Below are 26,386 nucleotides of genomic sequence, written 5' to 3' on the forward strand. Positions count from 1 at the left end.
TCATAGGTATTGGTTCCTGCTATTCCAGTGACCTCCGAGCTCGCCCACAGCGTCATACATTGTCTCAAACTCTTTTTTCATCTGAGAATCCAATTTATTTTTCGAAATGGCAATTTGAAGCCATGCGTTTTCTTAGAGTACGCGTTTACAATGCAAACCTTGAGGTTCTCCTTGTTAGAGGGCTTGGTTACTAGGCTAGCGCTTTCTCCTCCTATTTTCGTATTGGTGAGAAAATGTCGTGGCCAACTCGCTTCTTCTGGCAATGGCTACTAATTGTGACCCTGATTTGATTTTACCTTTGTTGTACCTTTTCTCTCTTTCGACTTCCGAGTAGCTTTGACCAGTTTCTGTGTGAGACCAAGAGTTGTTCACTCCAAGGCCTGATACCCTCCGTCGTTCCTTCAGAAGCTCAGTTTCTCCCATTCATCCTATATATCACAGCCCTCGTTTTTTCTCTCGGACCTATTCATCGACCTTTAATCATGTTCTCGTTGCGACGGAAAGCGACCAGACCAATTGAAACTCCCGGGATACGTATATCACCCTCCCTTCCCGAGCTAAACCCTCAGGGAATTCCATGGCCGGAAAACTTGGTCGATATCAACAGCATACGCGATGACCAACCACCGGAAAGCCAATCCCATACTGGAGCAGCGAAGACATCTTTCGGGAGAGAGGTCCATTCGCCAATACCCTTCCATAAACCTTTCCGTTCACCAGGAAAACCAGCCGAAGGTGCACCCATTTCGTCGTTGTATATGCACCCGCCGCCCTCCGCATTCAAGACTTCTACAACGAAATACAGCCAGCGTCGGGCCCGCCTGCCCCCCACTTTCAATTTAATGGTACGTCGATCGCTGTGTATTATTTACGTCAAAAAGGCATCTTAAATCCGGACAGGTTGTCGGAGCGCAAGGGACGGGGAAGACCTCACTTCTTCGTCTTCTTTTGGAAACGGCTGATATTTCTCCCACCGCCACTGTCGACCAACGTGCTGCGGTTGACCAGGTCCTGAGGGGCCCCCCCAAGGCTACTCAAAGCATCCATACTGCTTGTGTCGAGATATGCGAGTCGAGGTTCGACCGTGTGTTATTTTCGGTTATCGACACGCCTGGGTTGGATTTTGTCGAGGGGAAGGAGCTCAAGTTGGAGAGACAGGTTAGTGGGGTTTTGAAGTATGTGGATGCTCAGTATGCGGATACAATGAGCGAGGTGCGTTTGCTCTTTTGTGATCACTAGCTCTGACTTTTAAGTGTCTGTTAGGAATCCAAAGTGATACGAAAAAACAAAGGAGATCAACACGTCCACTTGTGAGTAATTAAAGCCTGCAGGGACTGGTGCGCTTGGCAAAGGGAATACGGCATCTTGACAGCATCTTCAAAACACTCATTGAGAAGATATAAATGGTTTTTATTGGGACTTGACACTCGTTTTACAGGGCTCAAATATTAACTACAGCCGTCAGAAAGTGTTTGTTCAAGCACGGCGAAAGCGTACCAGTCTCTGCAGTACAATTGATAAGCCTTTAGTTTATCTAACCTTTTATTAAAGATGCATTTACATGATTGATCCTTCTTCTCTCATGACCCCTGCTGCGCGACGCGCGCAGCTGTCCCTGCCCACCAGAACGCGCTCAGAGGCGACCGTCTCCAAGTATAATCCCCCCGATCTTGTACCGGATACTTCCTCTGATGATTCTGACGACGACGAACAAGTTACTCTCACCATGTCCCCTGCCGAAATACGCGTCATTCGTCGTCTTTCCGCTCGTATCAATGTTCTTCCAGTCATCGCTCATGCGGACTCACTCACTGATGACAAGCTCGCAGCCGTGAAAGCGGCCATTCACACTGGCCTTGTGGATGCAGGTCTGGGATTTGGAGTGTTCTCACCTAAAGACGAGCTAGAGACCCCAAAATCGAGGCGGGTCGTGCATACCAACATTCAGACCGAAGCGAACGGTACCAGCAACGGGCATGTCGCAACCGAGACTGGAGCGGAGGAAGAGGGTGAGCGGCAATCGCGCCCCATCATCAAGCTCCGCTCCACCCATCATTCCAGCAACCCACGAGCCTTGTCACGTTCGCGCTCTCGTCGTCGTGACTTGTCTGTTGCCGCTGTCGACCATCATCGACCCGTTTCCCCCGACCTTGAGGACCAAGATAGCGTTGCCAACGTCCGTTTTTCAGCAGCTGTCGTTGCCAAATCCACAGTTGATTTGGCTTCGCTCATGCCATTTGCTCTCATCGCACCGGAGTCGACGAAGAACAGGCATCGGAGCCAACTCTTGAACACGCTGTTGAACACCGCGCCTTCATCTCCTGTTACTTCTTCGGACGATGAGCATGCTCCGTCAATTGATACAACGGTTTCCTCTATTCCACAGACTCCCGCCTCTCTCTCTAGTACGCGCAATCCGACCTTTCTCCATGGACCCCCAGAGGATTTGAAAGGTGTATTCGTGAGGAGGTTCCGATGGGGAACTGTTGACGTTTTGGATCCAAATCACTGTGATTTCGCCGCTCTGAGAACGGCCGTGCTGTGTACCCACTTGAACGTTCGTGTTTTACTCATTGCTGCTTGTCTGAGATCCCAAAATTTAACAATTGCGGTCATAGGTTCTCAAGTCACATACGAAGGAGGTCTTGTATGAAAAGTACAGAACTGAAAAGCTTCTCGCTCGCAGGGCGACGCGTCAAATTACAGACAGCGAGAGGGACAGGTTGCTGGAAGGTGCGTTTGTCCCTTTTGAAAGGTAAGGACGCGTGCTCATCTGATCATAGAGATAGGATTATGATCTCTCTTATTTACATTCGTTGCTTCATCTTTTTTTTCATCCATACCCATTTCTTCGGTTTTTTTCTTGTATAATAGTGAGCCAGTTCGGTTGGCTTCATAGGATTGCTTAGCATTGGATGGAAGGCTGGGCATTCGACATACCGTCATTGAATATTCCTACTTGTTCTCCTATGAAGTGTGGAAAGTAGCGGGAGTACTGATCAATGCGAGCACACTCCAAGTGACAGAGCATAGCGGGGCATGGAAATAAATAGCTCAAACTCAGAGTATAAGCCGAAGTACATGCATAGATATTAAGGATCGCGGGGAGAAAACTGGGGAAAATTTTATGTGGACAATAACAGTGAGGAACACTACAACTTTTAGCGAATCGAGAGTTTCGCATATGAAAACAGATGGGGAAAAGGTCTACATTACATATACTAAGAGGCACTACTTTTCTACCGAATGAGAGTGTTCACGAACATGCATTTGACATCTATCCTTAATTTTAGTACAAGTAGATGATAGATGATGGATCTGTACCTAATCAAGGAACTGGTATGATGGAGTGATACCCTTCTTGACCAACATGTCGATCTCTGCATCTGATAGCCCAACTAAGCGTTGCAGAAGATAATCTACCTGGGAAAAATAAGAACCGGGTATATTCCATAAATAACAAACATATTTACCTCGACCTCCTTCGTCAGTGGGATGATAAAACTCTCGTAAAGTTCTACCACACCAGCCACGTCAATTTTGGATGCCCCACTCACAGGTCCATTAGGCAATTGAGTACCATCGGAGGCAAAGTCCTGAGCGTACGTCTCTGCCTTTTTCTGCAGCCGTATCAGCAACTTGCGCTCGACTTCTGGCTTTGTTATGAGAGCCTCTAGTGCCGAACGGTTGGGTTTCAGGATGTGCGGGATGAAAGCAGCGGGGTCTTGCAAAAACTTGGATTCGGAGACGAATTTGCCTAGTCGGAAGCGTTAGGACGGAAGGTGGCTGCTAGCATAGAGCGGTACCGTAGTGAACCCTTTTACTGATTGCTTGCAAAACTTCAATATCGATTGTCGCAGCACTCCCATAATTGCCGTCATCTTCATACTCTTCGTCTCCGACGATTCCCTTGGCCCGTTTTGTAGCCGCGAGGAGCAGGGTGGCGTGTCGAGTTATCCGGGGGACGATAGTGCGCGTGTAGAATGAAAGAATGGATGGATTTACGTTGATTTTATTCGGGTATAAGATTTGTGGGAAGGATAGGGGTGGTATAATGGGTTCTGGCAGGTCGCTTGAGAAGGGGTATTCGTCTGGGCTAAAGGGAAAAATAGGTGTATGGAATTATGAGAGTAAGGGGATACCCACCTAGTATATCTTCTTGCTTTTGCTGATAGATTGATGATCAGCGACTTTGGAGCCATTTTTAATAACACAAGTGCTCACCATGGAATGTCTCGGTCTCCTTGAGGAACCACTCTAGCCAACTGCCAGTGAATCCGATACCTTGCAGTTCCTTGAACGCATTGCGCTCGTACATACGTGCATTGTGGACAAACTGGGCGCGCTCGATAAGGGAGAAGATGATGGTATCCTCAAGCCTGACCAGGACCGAACGAATGCGGTCCAACGACAATGGGTTGCCGATGGTAAGGTTTGACTGCATTTTCGTGGAACTGCAAAGGTCAGACAACGGGTTGACCTTGGGAGAATAGCAACTTACGGTTCGAAATAGCGAAGTCGAAGCGGTCTTGTACTCCAGTAATCCAGGGTAGGCGCGAGTTGGCAGGCAATCAGTTGATGAACCCGTTTGTTCAGTAAGCGTTACTGAGAAGGTTGGGAATGGGGTTTCGGCCGCGACCGTCTCCGATCTTATTTAAGGCCACGAGCGGAAATCGAAGTTAGAAAGTGCTGATAGCACCAATAACCAGACGTATACAGTAATTAGCCCTAGCACCCGCTGCCAAGTACTAACTTTGCCTCTCGCGACAGGACTCTGGCCGACCTTTGAATACTAAGTCGGAGTCTGCAGTGGACTTGAAACGCTCAGCCGCGGTAACTTCATTTATTAGAAGGAATTTATATTCTGACTGTCCTTGAGAAGGAAACCAATTAACCAGAGTCCGTACTACATGCGTCTGCCTAATTCACTACGTTTCGATACCGAATGAACGTTGCACCTCACTGTTGATGCTACTGCTGAGAAGCCGTACGTGGCGGAGACGTAACCGTATCGTCGTGAGCTGCATTGTAGCCATTTTCGAGTACGAGGTACTGGCGAAGATCGAAAACTTTCCTCGCTTTTCTTTCAAATGACCACTGCTTATAATTCGTTCATTTGACTAAGAATCGTATATATGGTCTTGGGATGGACATCATTCATTACAAAGTCGCGGTACCAGCTCAACATTTCTTCTATGGGCGGTGACATTTGGCACAAGAAACTAGTCTCAAGTACATCATTGAACTGGCCTGCCAAGGAAGTTATGCTGAACGTAACTGTAAGAGTGAAAATTTAGATTACATTGTCCAAATCGGTTCTTGCGCGTTCTCCGAGCTGAGGGCTCGGTCCGACTTCCAATGTTTGGCTATATGTCCCGGTAGCCTCAGGCTCCTGTTAACTGCCATTGACAAATCGATTAGTACCTCTGTATCTTCTTCGCGTGATTTGCCACCAAAAATCGCCCTTTCCCCCAGATTTATCTCTCTACAAACATGATAAGGCGTTCCCAAACTGTACGGAACCAGCCACGCCCATCTCTAGCCTTAATATCCGATGATCTTGGCACTCTCAGAGAAGGTGACGAGTCGAATGAGGACATTCTCCGGAAGCAACTGATTGAGAAAGACAGAGAGTGTGATCGCGTTTGTCGCCTCTTTCCTAATCGTTCAATATGTCTGCTTACTTATTTTCCAGCTACAGACCCAAGTTCAGCAACTCCAGGCTCAGCTTGCTCAAAGGCCATCGTTAGAAACAGTACAGGAGCTGAAAAAAGATCACAAGAACTTGGAACTCCTTCTTCAGGGGACACAGAGGGAAAATGAGCGTTGCATGGCCGATATTGAGAGGTCAGTTCGCACACAAGATGGATCGTTCTTGCTCACTCAGCTTCCAGAGGGAAGACGCGTGAAAAAATGCTAGAACGCGAATTAGCTCGGCTGGCGGGAGACAATTGGCAGGTGAGGGGTCCCGCTTTTTTATAACAGTATAACCATGCCCCATGGCTCATCTTTCTGCAGTCATCATTAGACATCACGCCGAGTCCAGCAACATTCCAGCCGCGTGCCACTCTTCACGGACATCGACATTCACCTGCTCCTGCCGCGTCCGACGCCAGTGGTGACACAGACAATGCGGCATTGTTAGCGCGCCTTGATCAGATTCGTTTGACCGTTCTGGGAATGGAGCAGAGGGCGTTGCTGAGGGAGGAGAAGCTCAACAAGAATATCGAAATAGCAGAAGCAGAAGCTCGGAAGTACGAAGATATATCCAAGTCCTTGTCTGTGTAATAAGGTCTGTTGCTTACGATTCATCAACGATACTACACGATACCTGTTACACTATCATTTTAGGCCATGAACTATTTGTATTATAGCACCCGCAACGTTGGATTTAACGACAATCTGTATTTAAGAGACCGTATACTATCTTTGTTCGAGTGACTGAAGGGCAGTAAGATCAAGTTTCTGGCATTTCCTGGCTCGTCGTGGCTATTGAAAGCTCTTGGGTGCGTTTCAAACATTTTCAAATTATCGTTCGTCTGATTCTGATTGAAAAGCAAATACCAGGACCTCAATTATGACAATCCTATGAGTCACCCGATGAATTGCTTGAGCCCTTGGGTAATGTCTTCGGTAGAATCCTTTATTGGGGTCCTTTTGGTGGTGCTGCTCCGATAGCACCGACGTGGGAACTGTATGACCTCAGTTTGCCCCGGGGGATTCCATTCTCGCTATATAATCCTGGAATACTTCTCCTCTTCATTTCTCACCATGGCTCCCGCACCTCTTCTTCAAAAGAGTGTTCCTGCACCCTCCTCCTTCCCGCAGAAGGCTTTCATGGATGTGGCAGAGGATTATGATGGACAGTATCGCTTTGCTCCCATTCAGGAGTCCCAAGTTTCAAGGGCCATGATCAAGCGGTAGGATGGCGCCTTCTTAGCGGATCCTCAACTAAAATTCAGTTCATGATCCTCCACAGGTACTTTGAGACTATGTACGACAGAGCGATTTCCGATGTCGTTATTGTCGGTGCTGGGAGCGCAGGTCTCACCTGTGCTTACCACCTGGCGGTCACTCGCCCTGACCTTAAAGTCACCATTATCGAAGCCAACGTTGCGCCTGGAGGTGGAGCGTGGCTTGGTGGACAACTCATGTCTCCGATGGTAAGTTGAGCCGTTAACATCGCTTTCTGTGACAAATGGCTTAGTTCAGTTTTACCCAGATAATTCGCAAGCCAGCCGATGCCTTCCTTAGAGAGCTCGACGTTCCTTACGAGGATGAAGGTCCCTTCGTAGTAGTAAAACATGCTGCGTTGTTCACCTCTACCCTGCTGTCCGCCGTCCTCAAGCTTCCTAACGTCGTTCTGATGAACGCCACAGCTGTAGAGGATCTCATCATTCACGAAGACTTTGCGGGTAAACAACGCGTAGCCGGTGTAGTCACCAACTGGACTCTGGTGGCTCTGAACCATGACACTCAGTCGTGCATGGATCCTAACACCATTACCGCGCCAATCGTTGTATCCGCTACAGGACATGACGGACCCATGGGCGCATTTTCCGCTAAGAGACTCGTCAGTGCGGGTCTGTTAAAGGAGCTGGGAAACATGCGAGGCTTGGATATGAACCGCGCCGAGCCGGCCATTGTGAACAACACCCGCCAGGTAGCTCCGGGTCTCATCATGACTGGTAAAGGAATAATGCTGCACACACACTGATTTATTCTGATTGGTGCTTACAGGTATGGAACTCTCGGAGCACGACGGATCCAACCGAATGGGTCCCACCTTTGGAGCGATGATTGGCAGTGGAATCAAAGCGGCCAAGGAAGCAATTCGTGCCTACGATGCTGCGAAAATCGTAAGTGGAAAGATTGTGGGATAAGCTGAATGAAGTGTAAACGTAACTTCTGAGTTGTAATTGTATTTAGCATGCGCCGAGAACAAATCTGATCATAATTGATGACGCGTTGAACCCTTACCTAACTTGATATAATACGACCATCATGGGCATGGAATTGCCTTCGCCAGACAGCCCTAGGGAGCAAGTCCGTGTCTTGATGGCCCGGAAATCTGACATTCAGGCAGAACTAGAGACTCATCTGTCTATTCTAAAAGCAAACTCCTCGACGATGCATTCTCCATTGGTTGACCCAGACGGGTTCCCTCGAGCCGACATTGACATATACGCGGTACGGGGTGCGCGGATACGGGTCATAGAGCTGCGGAATGATCTAGAGGCATTGATGAACGAGATTGGGAAGAAGCTGGAAAGCGTGTATGACCCGAGCCTGGCCCCGCCTGCAGTTCAGGAATCGGACTCGCCTGCTGACACTCCTTTTGCAAGAGTTGACGGTGTGGCACCAGGAAGTCCGGCAGCGGATGCGGTGCGCAAGCCCTCTGAGTTTCTGTTGTACTATGTCTTGTTAATTGATGTGCTCTTCCAGGGTTTGAAACGTGAAGATCTCATCGTGAAATTTGGTTCATTAACGAGTCCATCATCCCTACAAGCTGTGGCGGAAGCCGTGGGGGCCAATGAAAACGTCGGCTTGCATTTTAATTTTACTGTTACGTTTTCTGATGTCCATATAGCAGAGTATCTCAATCAAAGTGCTGAGAGACAATCGACCAGCTTTCTTAAGTCTAACGCCGAGAAAAGGTTGGGGTGGACGTGGGATGCTCGGGTATGCGGTCATGCTATCTTTATGTTTCTGAGATGATGACTGTTCCCTCAGTTGCCACATCGTGCCATACACGACGTCATGATATCATTCAAGTCGTTCAGTAGTGATTGTACCATCAGCATATCAAATAAAAACCAAGTCGATCCACGAAGTTGCATCATAGCGGACTGACAGTTACATGAACTACGGAAAGGTTCGCATACTGGACTCGGTCGACTCGGATTTACAAATAGGTAAGTGTTCTTTTGTCTTAATGGGTACATCAGGACTCATGGACAGGACACAAACAGGAAGGTTCATTCAATCGGCGATACTAATACATAATAACTTGAAGCTCTCATAGTTGTTAACAATCCTTCCGTTGGAATTAGTCCATGCACTGACTTCCCTTGCATTCTCCGGCCTCGCAAACGCAGCTACAGTATCTAATCGTCAGCGTGAAGTTGTCGTGCCTCGCATAAAAGGGTACATACGCCGTGTTGCAGGTACTATTGACTTCAGAGCATTGGCATTGACCGGTCTCGCTTGAAGAACAACTGTTTCGACGGGAAAAAATTCGTTGGTATGCATTCGGAAAATGTAGAGCATATCATACTCACGCGTTGCAGGCACATTGAGTGCAGGTGCAGCTAAGATCCAATAAGCATGCAGTTCGTGCATTGATAAACAAAATTTGGATGCTTACGCGGAACAGCTACACGCAGCGGCTGCGCAAGCCTGAGTGACTGGAACTTGGGTGATCTACGTAACAGTGGTGAGAACAAGTAAAAGATGTAGATGGACTCCAGTACGCACGGCGTACATGATTATTGTAGTTGATGGCTGGCTTGGAGGACTCGGAGTTCTGATGGTTAATGTTGGTGGTACTGAAATTCTGAGAAGACTTGCGAATCGAGGGCCCTTATATATGATTTTTGGGACAATAGTCAGCAATATATCCACTAAATCGCGCGGGTCATGACTGCATCCATAAAATCGCGCGGTTACCAATCAAGTGACGCGCGCTGACTCGAGCCTCTTGGTATTACTAATACAGCAGTTCAATAAATCGCGCATGTCGCTGTATTCACAAAAAGCGCACATGTTCGAGTCACTACGTGAGTCATTCAGTCAGGAAAGTGACTCCGATTTTTGAGATCAACGCCAATTGGTCCAGAGGAATTTGTGAGGGATCACACTTTACCTTCAGAGCACAATGAATAAAGATGAGACATTACATTTTCGCTCTAGACTTTGTTGTATCCAACCCAAATACAATTGCAGCATTTCCAGCCTCCCTTTCAGCGGTCGCGGCACCCTGGATGATCCGAACATCCCGTATGGCCGTCAACAATCCGCCTTCCGATACCCATCTCTTGAACACCTCTGAGTCCGTCTGCGCTTCATCCTGCTTTGTTTTATGTGACCATATTGCATGTTCCAGAAGGAACAGACTCGACGCTACGTTACCAAGCAGTATCAAAGCGTGCCTAGGCAGGAGAGGCGGTATTGGGGGCCTGTACGCCGATGATGCACAATCTACAGACTGCCTCAGCGTATCCAAGGCGTCGAGTATACGTACTCTGAGATCATCTGGGCAAGAAGCCATCACTGACTGCGCCCACTATTGAATGCTAAGAAATTCTGCTTGTGTACAGGTCTTTTGAGACTTACCGTTGTGAACGCTACGAGCACTAAAGGGTCTCTGACTGCTCGTACCACATCCAGGGACAGTACTGTCGCGGTTCCCTCCCATATCCTATAAGTAAATCAGCAAAATACGAATGTTGTCGGCATGATGTAACTTGCTTTTCCACCAGGCCGTCTCTGATAAGCCTCCCTATCTGATTCTCTTCCATATAGCCCGCACCACCAAGAGCGGCCATGGCTTCTTCCATTGCGCCACATGCCCTTTCCGCATTGAAGGCCTTTACCATCGGTGTCAGCATCCTCAGCATCCTCTCTTCTTCCGGCGTAGCCAATTGGCATTCGGCTTTACCCATCAGTCGTATAACGCCAAAAGTCAGATGCACGAGGGCTCTGTACGTTAAGCTGATGGTCACAATCTGCGCTACATGCAACGGCGTTTCTCGCAACAGCCGTGTCCCACTTTGAATTCGACGTACGTCCGCGTATGACGTAGCGATAGCGAGGCACCGCCGCAGACCACCGAGAGATGCTACGGCAGACCATACACGGGTGATGTTTAGGACGGGAGTAATACTTTTGACGCCTTGGTTCAATTCACCGACGAGATACGCCTCTGAACCTTCAAGCAAGAGCTCGGCAGTGGGTAAGACGTGAGTGCCAATCTTTTCCTTCAAACGGTGCAAGTATATCTTATTACTGACTGCATCGGGACGGGGATTGGAAGGGCGATGGAGCAAGGGCACGCGAAAGGGAACGATAAACAGAGAAAGGCCTCGCGAACCATCTTCAGGTTTGCCTGTTCTCGCAAGTGCTAGGGCAACGTCGCTTTCCGTAGCACTAGAGAACCACTTGAAGCCGTTCAGGGAGTATTGTAACCCAAGTGTGTGCTCAGTGCTTGTAAAAGATGCTACGGTTTCTGTTTGAGAGACGTCTGAGCCTCCTGCTCGCTGAGAATACCGCCACTACATTAATCCGCAAGAGGGAAATAGATCAAATTCGGACTTACCTCGGTCATCCATTGACCGGATACATATGCCAAAGAAGGGTCCCGATTGATGAGCCGGGGAAACACATGTTTCTTCATACCCTCCGTACCCACTAGCTCAATGACTCTAGCAGCACCATCGGTCATGCTCAGTGGGCAAAAAACCTTTCCAATCATTAATCATGTTCGGTGCCAGAGTTGTGTCAGAAAGAATACCATATGTCCATCTCCGACCATAAGCGTGGCTTTTGCAAAGCCATAAATCCGACTGCATTCGCCATATGTGCGTTCATAAAAGATGCCAGGAAACCCTTCGCGCTGGGCGATGGCTTTGAGTTCGCGGAATCCCTCGCTGGTTTGAAGTTCGTTGATGTGGCGACCCCATTGATCATATTGGATGAGCTGGGGGTTGGATACACGAGGACCACAGGCTCTTATATCTACAAAATCAAAATCCTGTAGTATCGCACAAAAGACATCAATAAGTCAACGCACTGGTAACCACTTCATCCCCGAAGCGAACAAGGTCAGGCAGAATATCTTTCAGCACACTGAACACCCATGAGCGACGATGACACTAGAAGTTGCTCAAAACTGGTCCTCACTCTGCGGGAAGAATCCTCTTGAGAAGAAACGGCAATACCGGGTCCGTGGTGAAAGCATTTCCTTCAATAAAGGGAGACTGAAAGATAGTGAGCTACGGCCAAGTCAACCCCAGAAAGCTCACAGACCTGCTGGAATCCTTCTTCGACACGCATAATACAACACCGGTAATGAACCAAAAGCCAAAAGAGACGGGCCGTTCTTATGTCTTTCCATGGTCATGGGCTCTGTCCAAATCGAAGAGGAAAGGGGCCGAGGAAGATCCCACTTAAATAAACTGTAGTCACATTTGGATTACACGACCGACGAGTTGACTACAATTCCATTGCACTGCATACTTTTGCAGCATTCATGTATCAGTACCGTCATAGAATGATGTACCATTACACACCTAATGCTGTTATCTTCTACCTACATATACAAGAAATGTGCGTGCACTACTCCTTTTCCACCATTGTTAGTATTGTCCTATCCCTGCATTCGCTATCAATCACGGCTCAGAACGAGTCCTCGCGATTGCCAAACGATCTGTAAGATGATGCCCTCCTCCTGGTAATTACCTATTGGCTGCGTTACAAGATCGGACGTTGTCGCTCCACTTTCGGGAAACTCTACCTTGCATCTGCTTTCAATTATATTTCAGAATGACCTATCTAGTATAACAAACAATGAAGAACTCACCCTATAAGCTGAAGCCCTCTTCCTGGTACTCAGTGGCCTTTCTGTATGCCCAGACATATTCACTTGTTGATTTTTCAAAAGAGTCTTCACCAGAGGATAAAGGCTTGTCTTAGGCCGTCGCGGGGGGTCTAGAATTAGGTGGCCCTGGATATAGGATCGGCTTTATACTTCTCGGAAGTAAATCCTATCGCCCAATTTCTGACGTGGAATACAAGACCTACAGGCATCAGTGCTTACAAAACATCATCGGACGGAGCGTTCTCTATCGCTATGAAAGAGTGACATGTACATGACACGTATAGTCTCTTGGCGGGACCACAAGATCACGAATTTCTAGACGAAGGAAAAATTAACCTGAACTATAAAGTAGGTCGGAAGGATATATGCCAGTCCACCAAGCACGACCTTTGATGAGTTGTGACGAAACCTAAAAAGGTTCTTCGGTCAAAAGGCACCCGAGTTCAAATTGGAGAAACGACAACTACATGATGAATTTTAATTAAATGGAGCAGAACCGTATATCTACAAATGGCTGTAACGGTATTCTATATAGCTCTCATCACGTCGCAGACGTGACGGGCATAAATTTACATCGGGCTTTGAACGTGCCTCCATATGTTAAGCGAGAGGAAACAGGTATCGAAAGATACAGAATCTATGAGTCGAAAATAGCCCCAAACGCAAGGATACCCCGACTCCGGAGACCATAAATAACCTTCTCCGTCAGTTTCTGGTTCGAGATAACACAGACACATTCCGGCTTGTAATCATCCACCATACGGTTCGTGAGCTTGATGATATCAGGCTTGCCATGCTTCCGCGTATCTGCGACAACCTCGTCAGATCCCTTCGGCAACTAAGAAACATTGCACGTACCGTACACGACCGCTCCAGGACTCGCTGCCAATATATCATCGACCAACGGGTCTCCGAATGTTGCACGCGTATTGGGTGCCATCCAAAACAGCTTATGCGCAACCTTTCCACTCAAAATATGAGGTGTAAACGGTGCGATTCCACTGCCAGTAGCAACGAACAACACCCTTCGGAACAGAGGCACAATCCGAAGCGCACCACACGTCGGGATACCCCTCACCCAAATCTCTTTCGGTGGGTTCGCGATCATCTCCGTCGTCCAGTCACCTGCCTGAGATATGATGATCGAGTATCCCGTCACTCCAGGAGCAGCGATGGTGGCGAAACTGTGCCATTCATTCAGCGGATCTGTGGAGAACCGCTGGAAAGAGCCGGGAACGGGATGTGGACCTAAGTGAAATGGAGTCAGAGATGTCGAACAGACGGCGGAAGAAAGACTGGCCATAGTCGACAAAGAGACGGACAGCGTGATCGGAGAGGACGACGCTGCGGACGGGAACCTTTTGCAGCTTCGTCCAGGGAAGAATCAAGGACCAGCTCAAGACCATCATGATCCAGAACGGAGCAGAGTGCACCAACACATGTCCGAGGGACTTGTCACCCTTGTAATCGTTGGTGAGGACGACGACCTGCAGTCAATTTGTCAGAGCGAACGTAGATAGCCGAGTGAGGGACAACCGCACCTGCGACCAAACCAATGCAGTTGCCGTCCACCCCATGAACCGATGCATGCGCTCGAACGCGTCATGGCGTTTGATCCGGAAGGTAGGGTAAGCAAACACGACGATCCCAATCAAGAAAGCAAGGACTATATACGTCAGTGAGACGGTGGCGACTGAAGTCTGGAAATATACATCGATTATTTTGAGTCAAGTGGACATGCTTCGAGGGGAAACGTACTCCTTTGCCTTGAACAAACTCTCTAGTCGCTTGAACGGCCAAAAGGATCAGCCAAACTGTACCCGAAACAGCAGCTCCGGAATGGATGCCTCCATTATGATACACTCTCGCAGCAGTCTTCCGAATGAAGAACGGCCATCTGAGAAAACGCGTCAGCCAACTGCAAGGACTACCAGGTAAAGAGACTCACGACTGAGGAACAGAACAAGCAACTGCGAAAAGCACGTTTATAACGTGCTCCTGCCTCATGAGAATAGCAATAAAGATATTCGCCACCGCGACGAGTGCAATCTTCTGAGAATGATATCCGCGGATTGTGTACGAGATGAAGATACCGATGTTTGTCAAGAACACGACTGAGAATAATCTGCGGTAGATAGAGAAGGCCTGCAACCGTAGATTGCGCACGAGGCGCGGCTGAGTCTTTTCGGGCATTTCATCCTCTTCGTAGCCATCCCATGGATTAACCTGTTTTTCGGCGTCGAGGACGGTGACGGTCGCCGTAGACTTTTCGGGAGAGTGGTGAATGGTCTCGATGGGACTATTTGGGAGAGAGGAGGTACTGGTGGAAGCGGAGTGGGTAAGCTTGACTGGATGTGTGTTGGGATCCATCGTGAGCTGACTGGGGAAACATTGGTGGACATGGACATGCTTTTAAAGAGACAGTCTCTCCGAGTCGGTCAGGACCACTGGGTATTAGGTGGTGCACAGAAAAGTCAGTGAGGCGACTTCCCGGAGATCATTGTCAGTAACATCTATCTCTGTGTAATGCTAACAGTCGAGATCTAGCCGCGGATTTTTTCATCCGGATACTAGAATAAGGAAACATTGGTCAACACAAGATGTACCATCAGTGTAATGCCTAGAAATTTCATTAGTAAAAAAGACGTATTCGTACCTTGATTCAGCTTTTCGTTCTCCAAGGAAAGAGAAATCCCTGAAATGGAAGCATCAAATACACCATCAGTGATTTACATGTTGACTCTTAGTATGATATCGGCGTGCGAATGCACATGCCCATATTAGCAAGATAGCTAACGTTATGGAATCCATAGCAAGTATGCTGGAGGGTCGCTTAAGCCTAGGAGAGATGGGATTGGACGCTTCCCAGGAAGACACAGTGACAAGCGCTGGAAAATGCAGTGTTCCTCCGGGAAGTATCCTGAATTAAGTATTTCACCGCAAACAATATCGGACATACCTACATCGGCGCCCACGACTCGCCCTCTGCGGCGGACATACAGTACGCATCAGTAATCTGATTATGCATGCCCACGCCAACAGCCGGTTCTTCCCGGTCCTCCGACGCGCCATCAAAAAATAAAGGCAGCGACATACGTACCTACAGTGACAGGACTGTGATGGTTAGAGAGAGCACCCCATAGAACCCGAGTCGGACCCTACTTATAGGCAAGCCGCGATGCATAGAAACTTTCAACGCTTGGACAGCCCTATTCCAGAATCTAATCAGATTACAAATGTGATAGAGTTGAGTAAGTTGAGAATTTTCCTATGGTCCAATGATGATTAGTAGTGCTTACTGGGACACTTTCGCCAACCTGATGCAAACAGAACGCCCTGTCATACCTTCTCGGCAACAACGCCATACCAAGTACCTAAAATCAATCCCAACCTGTTGCATGCGTCGGCCACCGCACCAGCATTCTCACTTCGTTGTGATTCGTAAAGGTTCATGTCGGAGATAATCGGACACCAGTTTGTACAGAAAGAGAATCATAATATCTAAGTAATTATTGTCTACTGATTACAGCGCTCCCAGAAATAAAGGGGATCGTAGTAATGAAAATCTACGTAAATGCCTATGCATATGCATGTCCCGGACACGCCATGCGTCTATCAAGAGTCAAAGATGGCACCGAAGGCAAGAATACCCCTGCTTCGAAGACCATATATGACTTTCTCCGTCAACTTCTGATTCGAAATCACACAGACACACTCGGGCTGGAACTCGTCTATGAAGCGATTCGTGATCTTGATGATATCAGGTTTACCGTGTTTGCGAGTGTCTGAAAAAAGGGATCAAATTAGAGTAAGCCATCAACAAATACATGTACCAACACACCGTAAACAACAGCCTCGGGACTGTTCTCCAAAAGTGAGTTAACCAGCGGATCGCCAAATGTCGCGCGAGTATTGGGAGCCATCCAAAAGAGTTTATGGTCAACTTTTCCACTCATAATGTGCGGCATGAAGGGCGCGATACCGCTTCCAGTCGCAACGAATAGAACCCGTCGGAAAAGAGGAATGATGCGAAGAGCACCACAGGTCGGTATACCACGCACATATATCTCCTTGGGTAGATTGGTGATCATCTCTGTCGTCCAATCACCAGCCTGGGAAATAATGATAGAGAAACCCGGCTTTCCTGGCACGGCAATGGTAGCGAAGCTGTGCCATTCGTTCAAGGGGTCAGTGGAAAACCGTTGGAAAGACCCAGGAACGGGGTGTGGCCCTGAGAAATGGTAAGCAGTCGTACACAAGAACGAGGGGAAACAGACTCGCCTTAGTCGACAAAGAGCTGGACGGCGTGGTTCGAAAGCACGACGCTGTTAACCGGGACATCCCGGAGATGTGTCCAGGGAAGGACCAGGGACGAGCTCAGGATGATCATTAACCAAAAGGCAGCCGAGTGCACGAGGGCAGAACCTAAGGACTTGTCGCCCTTATAATCGTTCGTTAACAAGACGACCTGCAGATAGATGTTCAATGCTAGATAATGAATCTTCGTGAAATACTAACCTGTGCCCAAACGAATGCAGTCGCCGTCCAGCCCAAGAAACGATGTACACGTTCAAATGCATCATGGTGCTTGATTCGGAGTGTCGGGTATGCAAAAAGAACAATGCCAACCAAGAAGAACAGGATGATGTAGGTGAACGCTACGGTTGCCGTCGACGTCTGATAAGAACCAATGTCAGTCAGTATGCAAGGAAATATGTTGGGAACCTGGTTTACCCCTTTGTTGTTAACGCGCTCTCGAGTAGCTTGCACAGCGAGGAGAATGAGCCAAACTACCGCCGGGGATGCAGCGCCAGAATGTATGCCTCCCAGGTGATACACCCTCGCAGCCGTTTTGCGGATGGAGAATGGCCAGCTGAGGATAAAAACATATTAGCAAGGGAGGCAAAAGACTGACGCTTCCAGAAAGAACCCACGACTTCGGGACCGAACAAAAGGTCAGGAACAGGGTGTTGATCACAAGTTCCTGCCTCATGAGAATAGCAATAAAGATACTCGCAACCGTGACCAACGCAATTTTCTGGGAATGATACCCTTTGATGGCGTACGAGATGAAGATGCCCATGTTCGTAATGAACACCGCTGAGAAAAGACGACGGTAGATCGAAAAAGCCTGGAGCCGCATGTTTCGTACCAGTCGCGGTTGGACCTTTTCAGGCATTTCCTCGTCCTCGTAACCATCCCACGGGTTTCCCAACTTTTCATCGGTGAGACTGCCTGTCTTCGAGGACGTTTGTGACCCTACCGTCTCCGCAGGACTGAACGGAAGAGAGGCGTTGCCAAAGGAAACGGGGACGACGCTGCTCATGGCTGGACAAACTGGAGATCACATTCGAGGGACGTTTTGCTTTTTAAACTGTAGAATAGTCCCGAAGAAGTTGAGCTCCTCATACACCAACGACATGGCGCAAACTCAACGTTTCTTCAAGCCGATTCAAGAAGAGGCATACATGTGGATTTAGAACTTCTCCATGCAGTTGTATTCTGACCTGAAGTTCTGTCCAATTGACTGTCGGCTATTCTAGGACTAGATTTCAGCCGCCGGTTTTATGCCTTGCAAGAAATCTTTCCGAGCACATGAAGAGCTCACCTCGCTGAGCGACAGAATATCAAAATTGCAAGGAAATTGCATAATAGTTTGTTTCGTATCCCTTTGGGCCACGGAAGACTATCATTCTCCTATTTAGACAACTCGCTTCTTCTGTCACAACGTTCGTCGATGGAGCACACAGTTAGGCACTGGATAGGTGGTATCAGTCGGGTATCAAGACCTTTGAATGAGAAAGAATAATATCTGTGTGAATACTAGCGCTCGACTACGGGACTTACCTTTCCGAACTACAGGACTTGTTCACCTGATATCTCACCTACACGATACCAGGGCGTAGATGTACCGGAACGTTGGTTGAAGGGTGCTTTGCTGATAAATCAGAGTTGAGTGGTGGATTGGGAGCAACAATTCCAAGATACCATTCAATTGTGACGTCTCGCGGATTGGTGATCTCATCGTAACTCGCGGCAGCGGAATATACTTTCAAAATTAATGAGCTGGAGTGATAAGCAATTTGGTAACAAGTGTCTTTGATATTATTTACACTTACTTTTAAAAAATATAAGGAGCGCTAGTTTCATGTTACTGCATTGAATGAATAATTTGATTCCGTATTTGCAACCGCATGGACATTTCGAATCTCAAAGCCACACTGATCGCCCTGATTTCGTTCTCCAGTCCATATGGAGACTGTAGCAAGCTCTCGAGAGTGCGGAGAGGACGCATATCCGTGTCGGAAAACATTGGTTGCCATCAAAAGCTTGACAAGAGAATAATCATTGACCCCAGGGAGCATCAAACAATGCTATGTAGGGTATTTTGTACCTCCAAATGGAGGACCACAGGGCCTGACGAATCCAGATCGTTGGACAGCTGTTGAAGTGAGGCACTACATCCGGGGAAAAGACCTGAACTAACTGCTGTTATTGTTTAACGTTCAACGCAGTTCATCATTTACCAATGAAATTCACATACTTTTGGAGATACCCACAACTACCATGTCCCACACTGATAGCTATGCCTACGCGCTAAGTGCATGGTATTTCATAGACTCCAGGGCCACGATGCTTTCCGTTCCTCGATCTATACCATCTTGGATGCTCTGAACGACGAACACAACCGCAGGCGTGAGGCACCACCATGCTACCGGTGATCCCAAGAAAAGACAAAGCGTCGGTGCAACCAAAGATAGAGCGTACGTCAGCTGGTAAGAAACTTGAGCGGCGTGGTGAATGTGCAATAACAGGTTCACGTGTATCAGCAGAACCAGGACAGTGAGTGCCGGAGCGGTCGTGAAGAGGAAGAAAATGTGGGTGATAGCTGACAGAACGACGATGACTTGAATGACACGGACAGCTTGTATATCGGATTGGGCATTCTCAGCACGCAATTTGCTGATCAGCTCCTCTTGCTCTGTTATCGGGTCAGATCATTGCTATGTGAGAAGAATGCAGGGAAACCTTGTTGATCAAGAACATAATCGTCACCGTCGTCGTCGTCATCGCGGAATGGCCTAGTTATACGTCGCCGGAGTGAATTCATCGGTGTGGGCGAAGTAGGCTGAAGTCGGCCGAACGAGCCCGATCAACCATTCACCATAACTTCCGCTCGGCCCCGAACCTCCGGCAAAGTATTTGTGACCATGGCTGCATGTCTACGATTTACTCGACGAGTAATGTCGCCGTTCAGTCCTTCTATTACTCATACTAACTGAAAATATGTAGGTATGGAAGTCTTTTATCGTAACCAAAGGTTGGTATTTCATCTCCCTTGTCTCATTGATACCAAAGCTTTTCGACAGGACATGACGCGCAATGTTTCCCAAACGTTCGTCTCTCGATCCATTTCACTGCTTACCTTCTTTACAAATTTTGGATTAGCTCGTTGTGGAAGACGCCAAGCCAGGAATCGTGCAGGCCTCGCTCAAGATAGAACCTTACAATAGTATGCTGCCTATCTGACTCCTAACCGTTTGTTGATGTTCAACTGTCACGAACACAGTCAACCGCGTCGGGGTAGGTCCTGGACTGAATGGTTCTCATCCCAACCTGATCTAAATTCTAATTGCTGCTTCAGACCGGTATATGCGTTTCCATTGGTTTATTTATCTCTAGGCTAACTCATTCAGCACACGGTGGTCTTATCATGTCTCTCACAGACACTATGGGATCGCTAGTCGTTGCCACCAAAGGATATTGTTTGAATGCTAAGTTTCGCTCATGTTGCAGTGTACTAATGTCTTTTACCAGGGATGACCGGGGTAAGCACCGACATTGGTGCATCCTTTGTCCGTCCAGCTGGAAGGCCGGGCGACATAATATACGCCACGTCTCATTTGACTGGTATGGGTACGTATCGTCAAGTCCCCGCATGTACATGGATCGTTGCATTCGTACCTTTTCAGGTAAATCCTTGGCATACACACGAACAGAGTTCAAGAACGCGACAGGGGATCTTGTTGCATATGGATGTCAGTAAAAATATATTTATAATACCCTGTCCATCCGTCTTATCTATTACATAGATCACACAAAGTACATTGGTAAGGCTCTAGTCCACGAGGTCCGTTTCGTTGTCCTGAATACGTTAAGCCTTGGGATTGATTTCTTTCTCTAGAACAATGTGAAATTGTCGGAAGATGGAGAAACAGTCTTGGAAGGGAAAGATCTCGAAGTAGACTAGATTAGACTTTCTTGTAGAGATAAGGTGCGTTGTTGCTAACCCTGACATGTTCACTGTACTTAAAGAGTTCCGAGGTAGAACCAGTATTCTGATATGGAGAAACAGCTGAAGCTGAAATCGTGGTGATGTTCATGTCCTCCGTTTTTATCTTCAAAAAACCATCGCCAAGTTCTCGTAATTTCCAGTGTATTTACCGGACGGTGAGGTCTGTCACCCGCTATCAAAATAATAGAACCTTCCATAGTGCCGAGGTGTACCTGCGAATTCTTGTGCTCAAACACTAGCTTTCAGGTGTACTGCTTCTACATTTACCTTGGCAAGAGCCAAAGGAGGGTTCAATGCGTACCTGTACCTGGAATCAAAGTAGCTTTGAGATTTAGATGCGTCACGGAGACACGCATGAGGAAGAGTTGTATCTCCTATCTAAAAACCAAGCTCCCTTTATTTTGACATTTATTTATTTCTTCAATCCGATGAATAAATAAATAGTTCTTCCAGCCTCGCCGAGCTGAACAAGAACCGCGACTGCGTTTTGGATACCTGCAGTCCACACTGCTTCTCCGACGGAGGCTCGGTACTCTGAGCCCTAACAGGATTTTTTTCGTCTTTCCTTCTGTTGTCGGACATCACCCAAACCGGCCCAACAAAATACTGTGATGATGGGAAGTGTCACGCGGTTCCTCAAGGCCTTTCCATGGATCCCATCTCGCTTCTCACCACTGTGATATCGACGACCTCCTTCCTACTGACTTGGATAGATCAACACCAATCCAAAGGAAAGGTATTTCGCGACTTGCGCACGACCCTCGATAACGTCTGTAGTGGTGTCCTATTACCTTTATCATTAGTCGGCACCAATGGGGGTTCTCTTGAGCCCAGCATTGTGGGCTGCTTACAGACGGTTCAAGAAGTACTCTTACGGACACGAGACCACCTGGTCGTGTGGGAGGATAGCCGCAAAATCAAAAGCGGAAAGAAGCTATGGGCGTTTCTAAATCCCGCTGTGGTGCTGGATGAGTTGAAGGACGACAAGGCTCAGCTTGTGTCCAGCGTGCAAATACTGTCGGCTGCTATTCAAATCTCATCTTTTATACGTCAACCGCCGAACACGCTGAGCCTTCCTGGGGAATCATCACGGTCACTCATCTCTAGTTCGGATAATTTGGAGATAGCTTCGAACGGGGATGTCAAAGATTTTTGGACGACTGAAATTGGGGTCGAGGTATGAGTGAACCGACGCTTTTTTGTTCGTTCTAATGACCTACTGTCTTTAGGCTTTGTACTGCTCTGCTGAATTCCTACATACTGCCCTTAGTCGCTACCTTGACAAAACATTAACGCCGGAAGCAAAGGAAATTCTTTCTCTTCGGCTGGATGAGTATGGAGTAGGATGCACTACCTTAGCGAGTCTTGATCGCTTTGTTGGGCATCGTCCATTATTAGATGCACTCATGACTCTCGGTGTCATCCAAGTCGACGAATCCCCAGGGTCTAGTATGGAAAACGTCGACCCTGCTTCCATCAAACCTATCTTGATCATGGTTGACGATGAGCCGGAAAATCATCAGTATACGATCGATTTAGTCCGATCATATAACGTCGATCTTTTCGTTTTCACATCGACAGCGTCGGCAAAAACATGGATAGATGCCAATGAGAGCAAGTCTTTATCTCTCTCCATGTACAAGTATCATTGACGTATTGTATTATAGCCATGCTATGCATCGCAGATAAGTTTGGCCGCCTGCGATGTGTATCAGATAATGCTCGTTGGGAGCAAGACAACTCCATATCGACGGCCTCGTCATTTGCTACCTCGGGAATTTCCTTGAATATATACGCCGGAGAAACTATCCTACGCTACCTGCGTGGGAGACAGTATTCCGCGCCAGTCCTCATTGCTGCCGGAAAGAGCATCATGAAGACTTCATACGTTCTCGATTATGCCAGGGCTGGCTCCACATGCTACCTTGATGTATTATTGGATTTCGTCCACCCATTTATAGCCGACGACGGTAAGGATGAAGAATGGTGGCTAGACTTCAATGTTCAGCCCAGAGACTGCACCAAGCCGCTGTTACTTTGGGTCGGAGACTCGGGTTCAGATTCTCTTCCCATATCTGGGCAGTCAAGCGTGCAGACTGTTGTTGTCAGATCACTCGTAGAGGCTCAAGAAGAGATAAAAAAGAACAGAAGTGAGGTGATGTACTTCGTTCCACTTCTACCGAGCTCTAATTTTGTGGTGTAAGATATTTATCGTCGACTGGGAAAGGCACATATGCTCCGAGTGGTGTGTTGCGAAGCTCAGGGAACCCTTCAGTCTGCTACACGAAACAGCTCAACAGGTTGTGCCCTGCTTCAGTATATCCGTTCCGATGGACATGAATGTCCATTTCTTGTGTTTTGCCGAACTGAAGACCTGCCGCGTACTGAGTACGTCCTGGAGTTTAGGAACACAGGATCCACAGCACACCCGACCGTCGTGGAGGCTTTTTTTCAGTCCCTGTCTGAGCGGAAACATCATGATTACGCATTCTGGGCAGTGCAAGGTGCCTCTCCCATCACATAAATTATATTAGCACTCCCCATATTCTGGATAAACATGGGTGCGAACGCCTCTTTTCACACTTCTAAAAAAAACGAAAGTATGTCTGCTGGTATATTTTTGCATCAGATTGCATGTCGCGCGGTGTGGGCGTAGGCGTCACTGAAATTACTGAACAGGTCAGATGGGTCACGGGATAGAAAGTCGATCGATCGCGCCCTGATCTCAGTCAGACAATTCTCCTTGCTCAGTCATCGTGCTCCAATTGTGGTATTTATTTTTCTGACTCGTTCCACAAATCCACACACGCATTACAAAACTTTTATTCCCAAACGCCCCCAGGTTGAAAGTCTCACGCAGATCGCGGACCATACAAAATCGTAGCTGTAGTTGGACCGTCGGACCGACGGCCCGACGTGCGCTCTGTATGTCTAGTCTCAAGAGGTGACTAATAATGATCAGTCAAACGCGTCCTTTACGACCTTCCCCGACGCCGTAGCCTAGCTATTTTGAAGCGAACGCATAGAGCTTTGACACGTAGACATTATAAAGCTCGGCAGGTATCATTGTGAAAGATTGGAATAGTCATCCTGGCTCAAGTTTAAACACATCGTCTCCATATAAATGCCTCCGTACTCAATGTCCTAGGACTCAAGTGCCTTCCTTCGCCTCTCGACATTGTCGCTGGATCATGTCCGATACTTCTGGTCGATCCTCCTCATCTAAGAGTCATCTACCTAAGGGAAGCGCGTGCTTGAATTGCAGGTCAGTCCTATCTATGTTTTTCATCAATAATGTATCTGAAAGCTTTCTTCAGGCGTCGTAAGATAAAATGTGACGGGAGGAGGCCTCTCTGTGGTCCTTGCTCATTATCAGACGCGTTTCGTGACTGTGAATACACCGAAAGAGGGATGAGCAGTAAAACGCAAACCCTAGAAGCACAGATATCAGTCCTTGAAAATCGCATTCAAGAACTAGAGAAAACAGGTCCGATGAGTCGTTTGGAGAATACTGGCCAATCTCACCAAAACACTCGTCTAGATTTTTTTCAATCCCATGACACTCCATGTACGCAAACGTTAAAAGTCTGAATTCGGTATCCTGATTTCTGCTTAGGTTCCTCCGATTCATTTTCGTTTCAGCTGCATGAAACTATGTGAGTCCTTTGGCAGATCCTTTGCGCCCCGTATTCAAATACCTGGTAGATTACGGTCTTTCTTACGATATTGTTCGGAAATCGGCTTTTTCCTTGATCAGGCTCGCTTTGCAGATTCTGCTACGCTTCCAAACGTTATGAAACCCTCCGCGGCTCTTCTTAGCACCGCATACCTATGGGGGATTCACCTTTCCGATTCGGATGAGATTTTAGCCTACGAAGAAGTGTTTCTTGCTCGTGCCCTCCAAAGTACCGCTCAAGGACTTTCCGGCAATCATCCTCAGCGAGTCATACACTGTCTCCAAGCGGAAGTTCTATTGGCGCACTACTTCTTTCGTAAGGCCAGAATGTTGGAAGGAAAGTACCACACCTCCTCAGCTGTTTCGTTGGTGTTGAGTGCACGCTTACACAAGATCCGCTCGGTCGAGGGAAATGGGCCATCTATACTTCCTCCCCCGACAGATAGTATAGAAGAGGATGAAAGAATAAAGGCGTTCTGGACGGTCTTCATTTTGGATAACTGCTGGACGGCAGCAGATGGATCGCCATCCAACTTCTCGAATGGCTCTCCTGATGGTAGGATTGACCTTCCTTGGCCATTGGGTACCCAGGTATGTGTCTCTACTTTATATTTTCACCTCTAATACGCATCGGTGGGTCAACAGATCCAATTTCCTCGTGGCTATCGGACCAGCCATACCGTTCAGAAGTTCCTAGCCAACCAAAACGAGGATTATGGTACTTCAACAACAGCATTATATGCGAAAGCGTCGATCATATTTCAGCAAGCATCTCGCATTGGGCTGCGCTTTAGATCCGGTGCGAGCGTAATACAGCCTTATTATTCTATGATCCTTACACCTTTTCAGGGATGTCGCAACAAGAAGCTTCTCGTTTCTTCGCTTCTTTCACCTCAATGGAACGCGTCATCCAAAGTTTCATTGAAAGTCTATCATCAGTTCAAGCTACGCTCGCATCTGCCAACCCCTCCACTTCACTCATGATCCACACCTTAGCTCATGTTTCAATGATACAACTTCACGCCCCGTTTATCTCACGGAATCCTTCTTCTCGTGGATGGGTCGCGACTCATTCTCGTGCAGCGGTTCAGGTTCTAAGCAATATTGATATTTCCGGCACACCATTTCTGGATTCATTTATTGGTGTGAGTTTCATACCACACCGCTTACCTCCTGTGACTGTCTAATTATCTAAATAGGTGTTATGGGCCATACTTGGCGAGACATTGATAAAAGAATCTCGCAGCTTCATGCCGGCATCGGAACCGATGAGACTATTGGGTGAAGTTATGGCTTCAATGAGGACTGTGGCACCTCGATCTCCTTTTATCAGTAAGTCTGTCATTTGAGGCGAAATATGTATCTGATCACAGCTGTAGATGTTCAGCTGGATAAAATACGTCACTTACATGCTGAAGTAGTGAATCAGTGATAAGTCTTTGAACCTCAGTATAGACATAATCTTAATATCATAGAATATTCTTAACATAATCACATACAACTTTGCTAGAGTAGTAACTGAAAAATGCCATATTACGACACTAATGACAAACTTAGCCATTGGCTAGCACCCCACTCTGAAGTCTAAAGATATACCCTGATATTCGACAACCGTGGTTTCAAGGTGGCGCCAGTACTCGAATGCAAGTGGTCCATACGGGACAATATTGTCATTACTACTCTTTTCGGGTCAAGGTATGATACTCATTTTTGGACTCAATCATGGAACCCGGCCATGATCGGGGTTTTCCCTATAATGTTCGTTGCGAACAAAATAGAATAAAAAAATATCGTAAAGACCGTTTCTATATGGACA

At 47.5% G+C, this 26,386-nt stretch overlaps 13 protein-coding genes across 13 annotated transcripts; 7 read left to right on the forward strand and 6 right to left on the reverse strand.

Annotated features, from left to right (window-relative positions):
* The first annotated feature begins 235 nt into the window (after nucleotides 1-235).
* Nucleotides 236-3,143, forward strand: BT62DRAFT_950604 (septin family protein). Its single transcript, XM_043188150.1, has 6 exons — nucleotides 236-845; nucleotides 901-1,212; nucleotides 1,264-1,310; nucleotides 1,552-2,557; nucleotides 2,619-2,733; nucleotides 2,784-3,143. Exons 1-6 carry the CDS (start codon nucleotides 483-485, stop codon nucleotides 2,795-2,797), a joined length of 1,857 nt encoding a protein of 618 aa, XP_043039252.1. The 5' UTR covers nucleotides 236-482; the 3' UTR covers nucleotides 2,798-3,143.
* A 181-nt stretch (nucleotides 3,144-3,324) lies between these two features.
* On the reverse strand, nucleotides 3,325-4,444 carry BT62DRAFT_920424 (chorismate mutase; the record flags this gene model as incomplete). The annotated part of the gene is made up of 5 exons (XM_043184217.1): nucleotides 3,325-3,423; nucleotides 3,474-3,757; nucleotides 3,807-4,096; nucleotides 4,147-4,168; nucleotides 4,225-4,444. 5 exons carry the CDS (start codon nucleotides 4,442-4,444, stop codon nucleotides 3,325-3,327), a joined length of 915 nt encoding a protein of 304 aa, XP_043039253.1.
* A 1,049-nt stretch (nucleotides 4,445-5,493) lies between these two features.
* Nucleotides 5,494-6,288, forward strand: BT62DRAFT_1006781 (uncharacterized protein; the record flags this gene model as incomplete). Its single annotated transcript, XM_043177276.1, has 4 exons — nucleotides 5,494-5,643; nucleotides 5,696-5,847; nucleotides 5,895-5,958; nucleotides 6,019-6,288. The coding sequence occupies 4 exons, from the start codon at nucleotides 5,494-5,496 to the stop codon at nucleotides 6,286-6,288; spliced, it is 636 nt and encodes a 211-aa protein (XP_043039254.1).
* Nucleotides 6,289-6,771: 483 nt separating this feature from the next.
* Nucleotides 6,772-7,883, forward strand: BT62DRAFT_897064 (thiazole biosynthetic enzyme; the record flags this gene model as incomplete). The annotated part of the gene is made up of 4 exons (XM_043183287.1): nucleotides 6,772-6,920; nucleotides 6,980-7,163; nucleotides 7,223-7,688; nucleotides 7,741-7,883. 4 exons carry the CDS (start codon nucleotides 6,772-6,774, stop codon nucleotides 7,881-7,883), a joined length of 942 nt encoding a protein of 313 aa, XP_043039255.1.
* Nucleotides 7,884-8,004: 121 nt separating this feature from the next.
* BT62DRAFT_896475 (uncharacterized protein) lies at nucleotides 8,005-8,713 on the forward strand (the record flags this gene model as incomplete). Its single annotated transcript, XM_043183261.1, has 3 exons — nucleotides 8,005-8,385; nucleotides 8,446-8,541; nucleotides 8,591-8,713. The coding sequence occupies 3 exons, from the start codon at nucleotides 8,005-8,007 to the stop codon at nucleotides 8,711-8,713; spliced, it is 600 nt and encodes a 199-aa protein (XP_043039256.1).
* Nucleotides 8,714-8,959: 246 nt separating this feature from the next.
* Nucleotides 8,960-9,648, reverse strand: BT62DRAFT_932923 (uncharacterized protein). The gene is made up of 5 exons (XM_043186446.1): nucleotides 9,478-9,648; nucleotides 9,368-9,423; nucleotides 9,282-9,311; nucleotides 9,156-9,218; nucleotides 8,960-9,098 (listed from the first exon to the last, which is right to left on the reverse strand). The coding sequence occupies exons 1-5, from the start codon at nucleotides 9,484-9,486 to the stop codon at nucleotides 9,050-9,052; spliced, it is 207 nt and encodes a 68-aa protein (XP_043039257.1). The 5' UTR covers nucleotides 9,487-9,648; the 3' UTR covers nucleotides 8,960-9,049.
* Nucleotides 9,649-9,871: 223 nt separating this feature from the next.
* On the reverse strand, nucleotides 9,872-12,143 carry BT62DRAFT_932924 (uncharacterized protein). Its single transcript, XM_043186447.1, has 8 exons — nucleotides 12,028-12,143; nucleotides 11,902-11,978; nucleotides 11,792-11,847; nucleotides 11,513-11,736; nucleotides 11,318-11,461; nucleotides 10,471-11,258; nucleotides 10,336-10,420; nucleotides 9,872-10,285 (listed from the first exon to the last, which is right to left on the reverse strand). The coding sequence occupies exons 1-8, from the start codon at nucleotides 12,052-12,054 to the stop codon at nucleotides 9,896-9,898; spliced, it is 1,791 nt and encodes a 596-aa protein (XP_043039258.1). The 5' UTR covers nucleotides 12,055-12,143; the 3' UTR covers nucleotides 9,872-9,895.
* Nucleotides 12,144-12,916: 773 nt separating this feature from the next.
* Nucleotides 12,917-15,108, reverse strand: BT62DRAFT_178192 (uncharacterized protein). Its single transcript, XM_043179939.1, has 6 exons — nucleotides 14,547-15,108; nucleotides 14,357-14,495; nucleotides 14,140-14,298; nucleotides 13,899-14,085; nucleotides 13,457-13,846; nucleotides 12,917-13,405 (listed from the first exon to the last, which is right to left on the reverse strand). Exons 1-6 carry the CDS (start codon nucleotides 14,966-14,968, stop codon nucleotides 13,236-13,238), a joined length of 1,467 nt encoding a protein of 488 aa, XP_043039259.1. The 5' UTR covers nucleotides 14,969-15,108; the 3' UTR covers nucleotides 12,917-13,235.
* A 1,105-nt stretch (nucleotides 15,109-16,213) lies between these two features.
* On the reverse strand, nucleotides 16,214-17,924 carry BT62DRAFT_1006787 (uncharacterized protein; the record flags this gene model as incomplete). Its single annotated transcript, XM_043177277.1, has 7 exons — nucleotides 16,214-16,383; nucleotides 16,440-16,742; nucleotides 16,799-16,829; nucleotides 16,890-17,066; nucleotides 17,117-17,275; nucleotides 17,333-17,471; nucleotides 17,533-17,924. 7 exons carry the CDS (start codon nucleotides 17,922-17,924, stop codon nucleotides 16,214-16,216), a joined length of 1,371 nt encoding a protein of 456 aa, XP_043039260.1.
* A 1,074-nt stretch (nucleotides 17,925-18,998) lies between these two features.
* On the reverse strand, nucleotides 18,999-20,010 carry BT62DRAFT_178470 (uncharacterized protein). The gene is made up of 3 exons (XM_043179940.1): nucleotides 19,628-20,010; nucleotides 19,143-19,580; nucleotides 18,999-19,040 (listed from the first exon to the last, which is right to left on the reverse strand). Exons 1-2 carry the CDS (start codon nucleotides 19,707-19,709, stop codon nucleotides 19,189-19,191), a joined length of 474 nt encoding a protein of 157 aa, XP_043039261.1. The 5' UTR covers nucleotides 19,710-20,010; the 3' UTR covers nucleotides 18,999-19,040; nucleotides 19,143-19,188.
* Nucleotides 19,453-21,013, forward strand: BT62DRAFT_178083 (Thioesterase/thiol ester dehydrase-isomerase). Its single transcript, XM_043179938.1, has 13 exons — nucleotides 19,453-19,476; nucleotides 19,551-19,839; nucleotides 19,892-19,919; nucleotides 19,969-19,994; nucleotides 20,048-20,111; nucleotides 20,169-20,182; nucleotides 20,244-20,247; nucleotides 20,296-20,364; nucleotides 20,417-20,515; nucleotides 20,572-20,637; nucleotides 20,692-20,729; nucleotides 20,784-20,873; nucleotides 20,928-21,013. The coding sequence occupies exons 2-12, from the start codon at nucleotides 19,810-19,812 to the stop codon at nucleotides 20,847-20,849; spliced, it is 504 nt and encodes a 167-aa protein (XP_043039262.1). The 5' UTR covers nucleotides 19,453-19,476; nucleotides 19,551-19,809; the 3' UTR covers nucleotides 20,850-20,873; nucleotides 20,928-21,013.
* A 338-nt stretch (nucleotides 21,014-21,351) lies between these two features.
* On the forward strand, nucleotides 21,352-23,142 carry BT62DRAFT_178719 (uncharacterized protein). Its single transcript, XM_043179941.1, has 3 exons — nucleotides 21,352-22,071; nucleotides 22,124-22,508; nucleotides 22,562-23,142. The coding sequence occupies exons 1-3, from the start codon at nucleotides 21,544-21,546 to the stop codon at nucleotides 23,095-23,097; spliced, it is 1,449 nt and encodes a 482-aa protein (XP_043039263.1). The 5' UTR covers nucleotides 21,352-21,543; the 3' UTR covers nucleotides 23,098-23,142.
* Nucleotides 23,143-23,699: 557 nt separating this feature from the next.
* BT62DRAFT_178732 (uncharacterized protein) lies at nucleotides 23,700-25,885 on the forward strand. The gene is made up of 7 exons (XM_043179942.1): nucleotides 23,700-24,159; nucleotides 24,212-24,462; nucleotides 24,511-24,550; nucleotides 24,600-25,161; nucleotides 25,216-25,369; nucleotides 25,420-25,713; nucleotides 25,817-25,885. The coding sequence occupies exons 1-7, from the start codon at nucleotides 24,086-24,088 to the stop codon at nucleotides 25,840-25,842; spliced, it is 1,401 nt and encodes a 466-aa protein (XP_043039264.1). The 5' UTR covers nucleotides 23,700-24,085; the 3' UTR covers nucleotides 25,843-25,885.
* Nucleotides 25,886-26,386: the final 501 nt, after the last annotated feature.

The sequence above is a fragment of the Guyanagaster necrorhizus genome, assembly GCF_019112545.1.
Source record: "Guyanagaster necrorhizus MCA 3950 unplaced genomic scaffold BT62scaffold_14, whole genome shotgun sequence".
In the NCBI taxonomy this organism is placed as follows: domain Eukaryota; kingdom Fungi; phylum Basidiomycota; class Agaricomycetes; order Agaricales; family Physalacriaceae; genus Guyanagaster; species Guyanagaster necrorhizus.

What these genes read in the sequence shown, in the direction of transcription:
- BT62DRAFT_178192 (XM_043179939.1), bottom strand. Translation starts at nt 14,968, where the DNA reads ATGGATCCCAACACACATCCAGTCAAGCTTACCCACTCCGCTTCCACC. An exon ending in AGTTTGTTCAAGGCAAAGGA is followed by an intron (nt 14,299 to 14,356) that starts GTACGTTTCCCC and finishes GTATATTTCCAG; the next exon opens with ACTTCAGTCGCCACCGTCTC. An exon ending in CTGCATTGGTTTGGTCGCAG is followed by an intron (nt 14,086 to 14,139) that starts GTGCGGTTGTCC and finishes AATTGACTGCAG; the next exon opens with GTCGTCGTCCTCACCAACGA.
- BT62DRAFT_932923 (XM_043186446.1), bottom strand. An exon ending in GCTGCGTGTAGCTGTTCCGC is followed by an intron (nt 9,312 to 9,367) that starts GTAAGCATCCAA and finishes ATTGGATCTTAG; the next exon opens with CTGCACCTGCACTCAATGTG. An exon ending in ACTCAATGTGCCTGCAACGC is followed by an intron (nt 9,219 to 9,281) that starts GTGAGTATGATA and finishes CCGTCGAAACAG; the next exon opens with TTGTTCTTCAAGCGAGACCG.
- BT62DRAFT_178732 (XM_043179942.1), top strand. Translation starts at nt 24,086, where the DNA reads ATGTCCGATACTTCTGGTCGATCCTCCTCATCTAAGAGTCATCTACCT. An exon ending in TTTCAGCTGCATGAAACTAT is followed by an intron (nt 24,551 to 24,599) that starts GTGAGTCCTTTG and finishes AATACCTGGTAG; the next exon opens with ATTACGGTCTTTCTTACGAT. An exon ending in TGGGCTGCGCTTTAGATCCG is followed by an intron (nt 25,370 to 25,419) that starts GTGCGAGCGTAA and finishes ACACCTTTTCAG; the next exon opens with GGATGTCGCAACAAGAAGCT.
- BT62DRAFT_178083 (XM_043179938.1), top strand. Translation starts at nt 19,810, where the DNA reads ATGGCTGCATGTCTACGATTTACTCGACGA. An exon ending in ACGCGCAATGTTTCCCAAAC is followed by an intron (nt 19,995 to 20,047) that starts GTTCGTCTCTCG and finishes ATTTTGGATTAG; the next exon opens with CTCGTTGTGGAAGACGCCAA. An exon ending in GTCTCATTTGACTGGTATGG is followed by an intron (nt 20,516 to 20,571) that starts GTACGTATCGTC and finishes GTACCTTTTCAG; the next exon opens with GTAAATCCTTGGCATACACA.
- BT62DRAFT_932924 (XM_043186447.1), bottom strand. Translation starts at nt 12,054, where the DNA reads ATGCGTGTCGAAGAAGGATTCCAGCAG. An exon ending in TCGAAGAAGGATTCCAGCAG is followed by an intron (nt 11,979 to 12,027) that starts GTCTGTGAGCTT and finishes ACTATCTTTCAG; the next exon opens with TCTCCCTTTATTGAAGGAAA. An exon ending in TGCTCGTAGCGTTCACAACG is followed by an intron (nt 10,286 to 10,335) that starts GTAAGTCTCAAA and finishes AGCATTCAATAG; the next exon opens with TGGGCGCAGTCAGTGATGGC.
- BT62DRAFT_178719 (XM_043179941.1), top strand. Translation starts at nt 21,544, where the DNA reads ATGGATCCCATCTCGCTTCTCACCACTGTGATATCGACGACCTCCTTC. An exon ending in CGACTGAAATTGGGGTCGAG is followed by an intron (nt 22,072 to 22,123) that starts GTATGAGTGAAC and finishes TACTGTCTTTAG; the next exon opens with GCTTTGTACTGCTCTGCTGA. An exon ending in ATGGATAGATGCCAATGAGA is followed by an intron (nt 22,509 to 22,561) that starts GCAAGTCTTTAT and finishes ATTGTATTATAG; the next exon opens with CCATGCTATGCATCGCAGAT.
- BT62DRAFT_950604 (XM_043188150.1), top strand. Translation starts at nt 483, where the DNA reads ATGTTCTCGTTGCGACGGAAAGCGACCAGACCAATTGAAACTCCCGGG. An exon ending in CCCCCACTTTCAATTTAATG is followed by an intron (nt 846 to 900) that starts GTACGTCGATCG and finishes AAATCCGGACAG; the next exon opens with GTTGTCGGAGCGCAAGGGAC. An exon ending in GGAGATCAACACGTCCACTT is followed by an intron (nt 1,311 to 1,551) that starts GTGAGTAATTAA and finishes CTTTTATTAAAG; the next exon opens with ATGCATTTACATGATTGATC.
- BT62DRAFT_178470 (XM_043179940.1), bottom strand. Translation starts at nt 19,709, where the DNA reads ATGAATTCACTCCGGCGACGTATAACTAGGCCATTCCGCGATGACGAC. An exon ending in TTATGTTCTTGATCAACAAG is followed by an intron (nt 19,581 to 19,627) that starts GTTTCCCTGCAT and finishes ACCCGATAACAG; the next exon opens with AGCAAGAGGAGCTGATCAGC.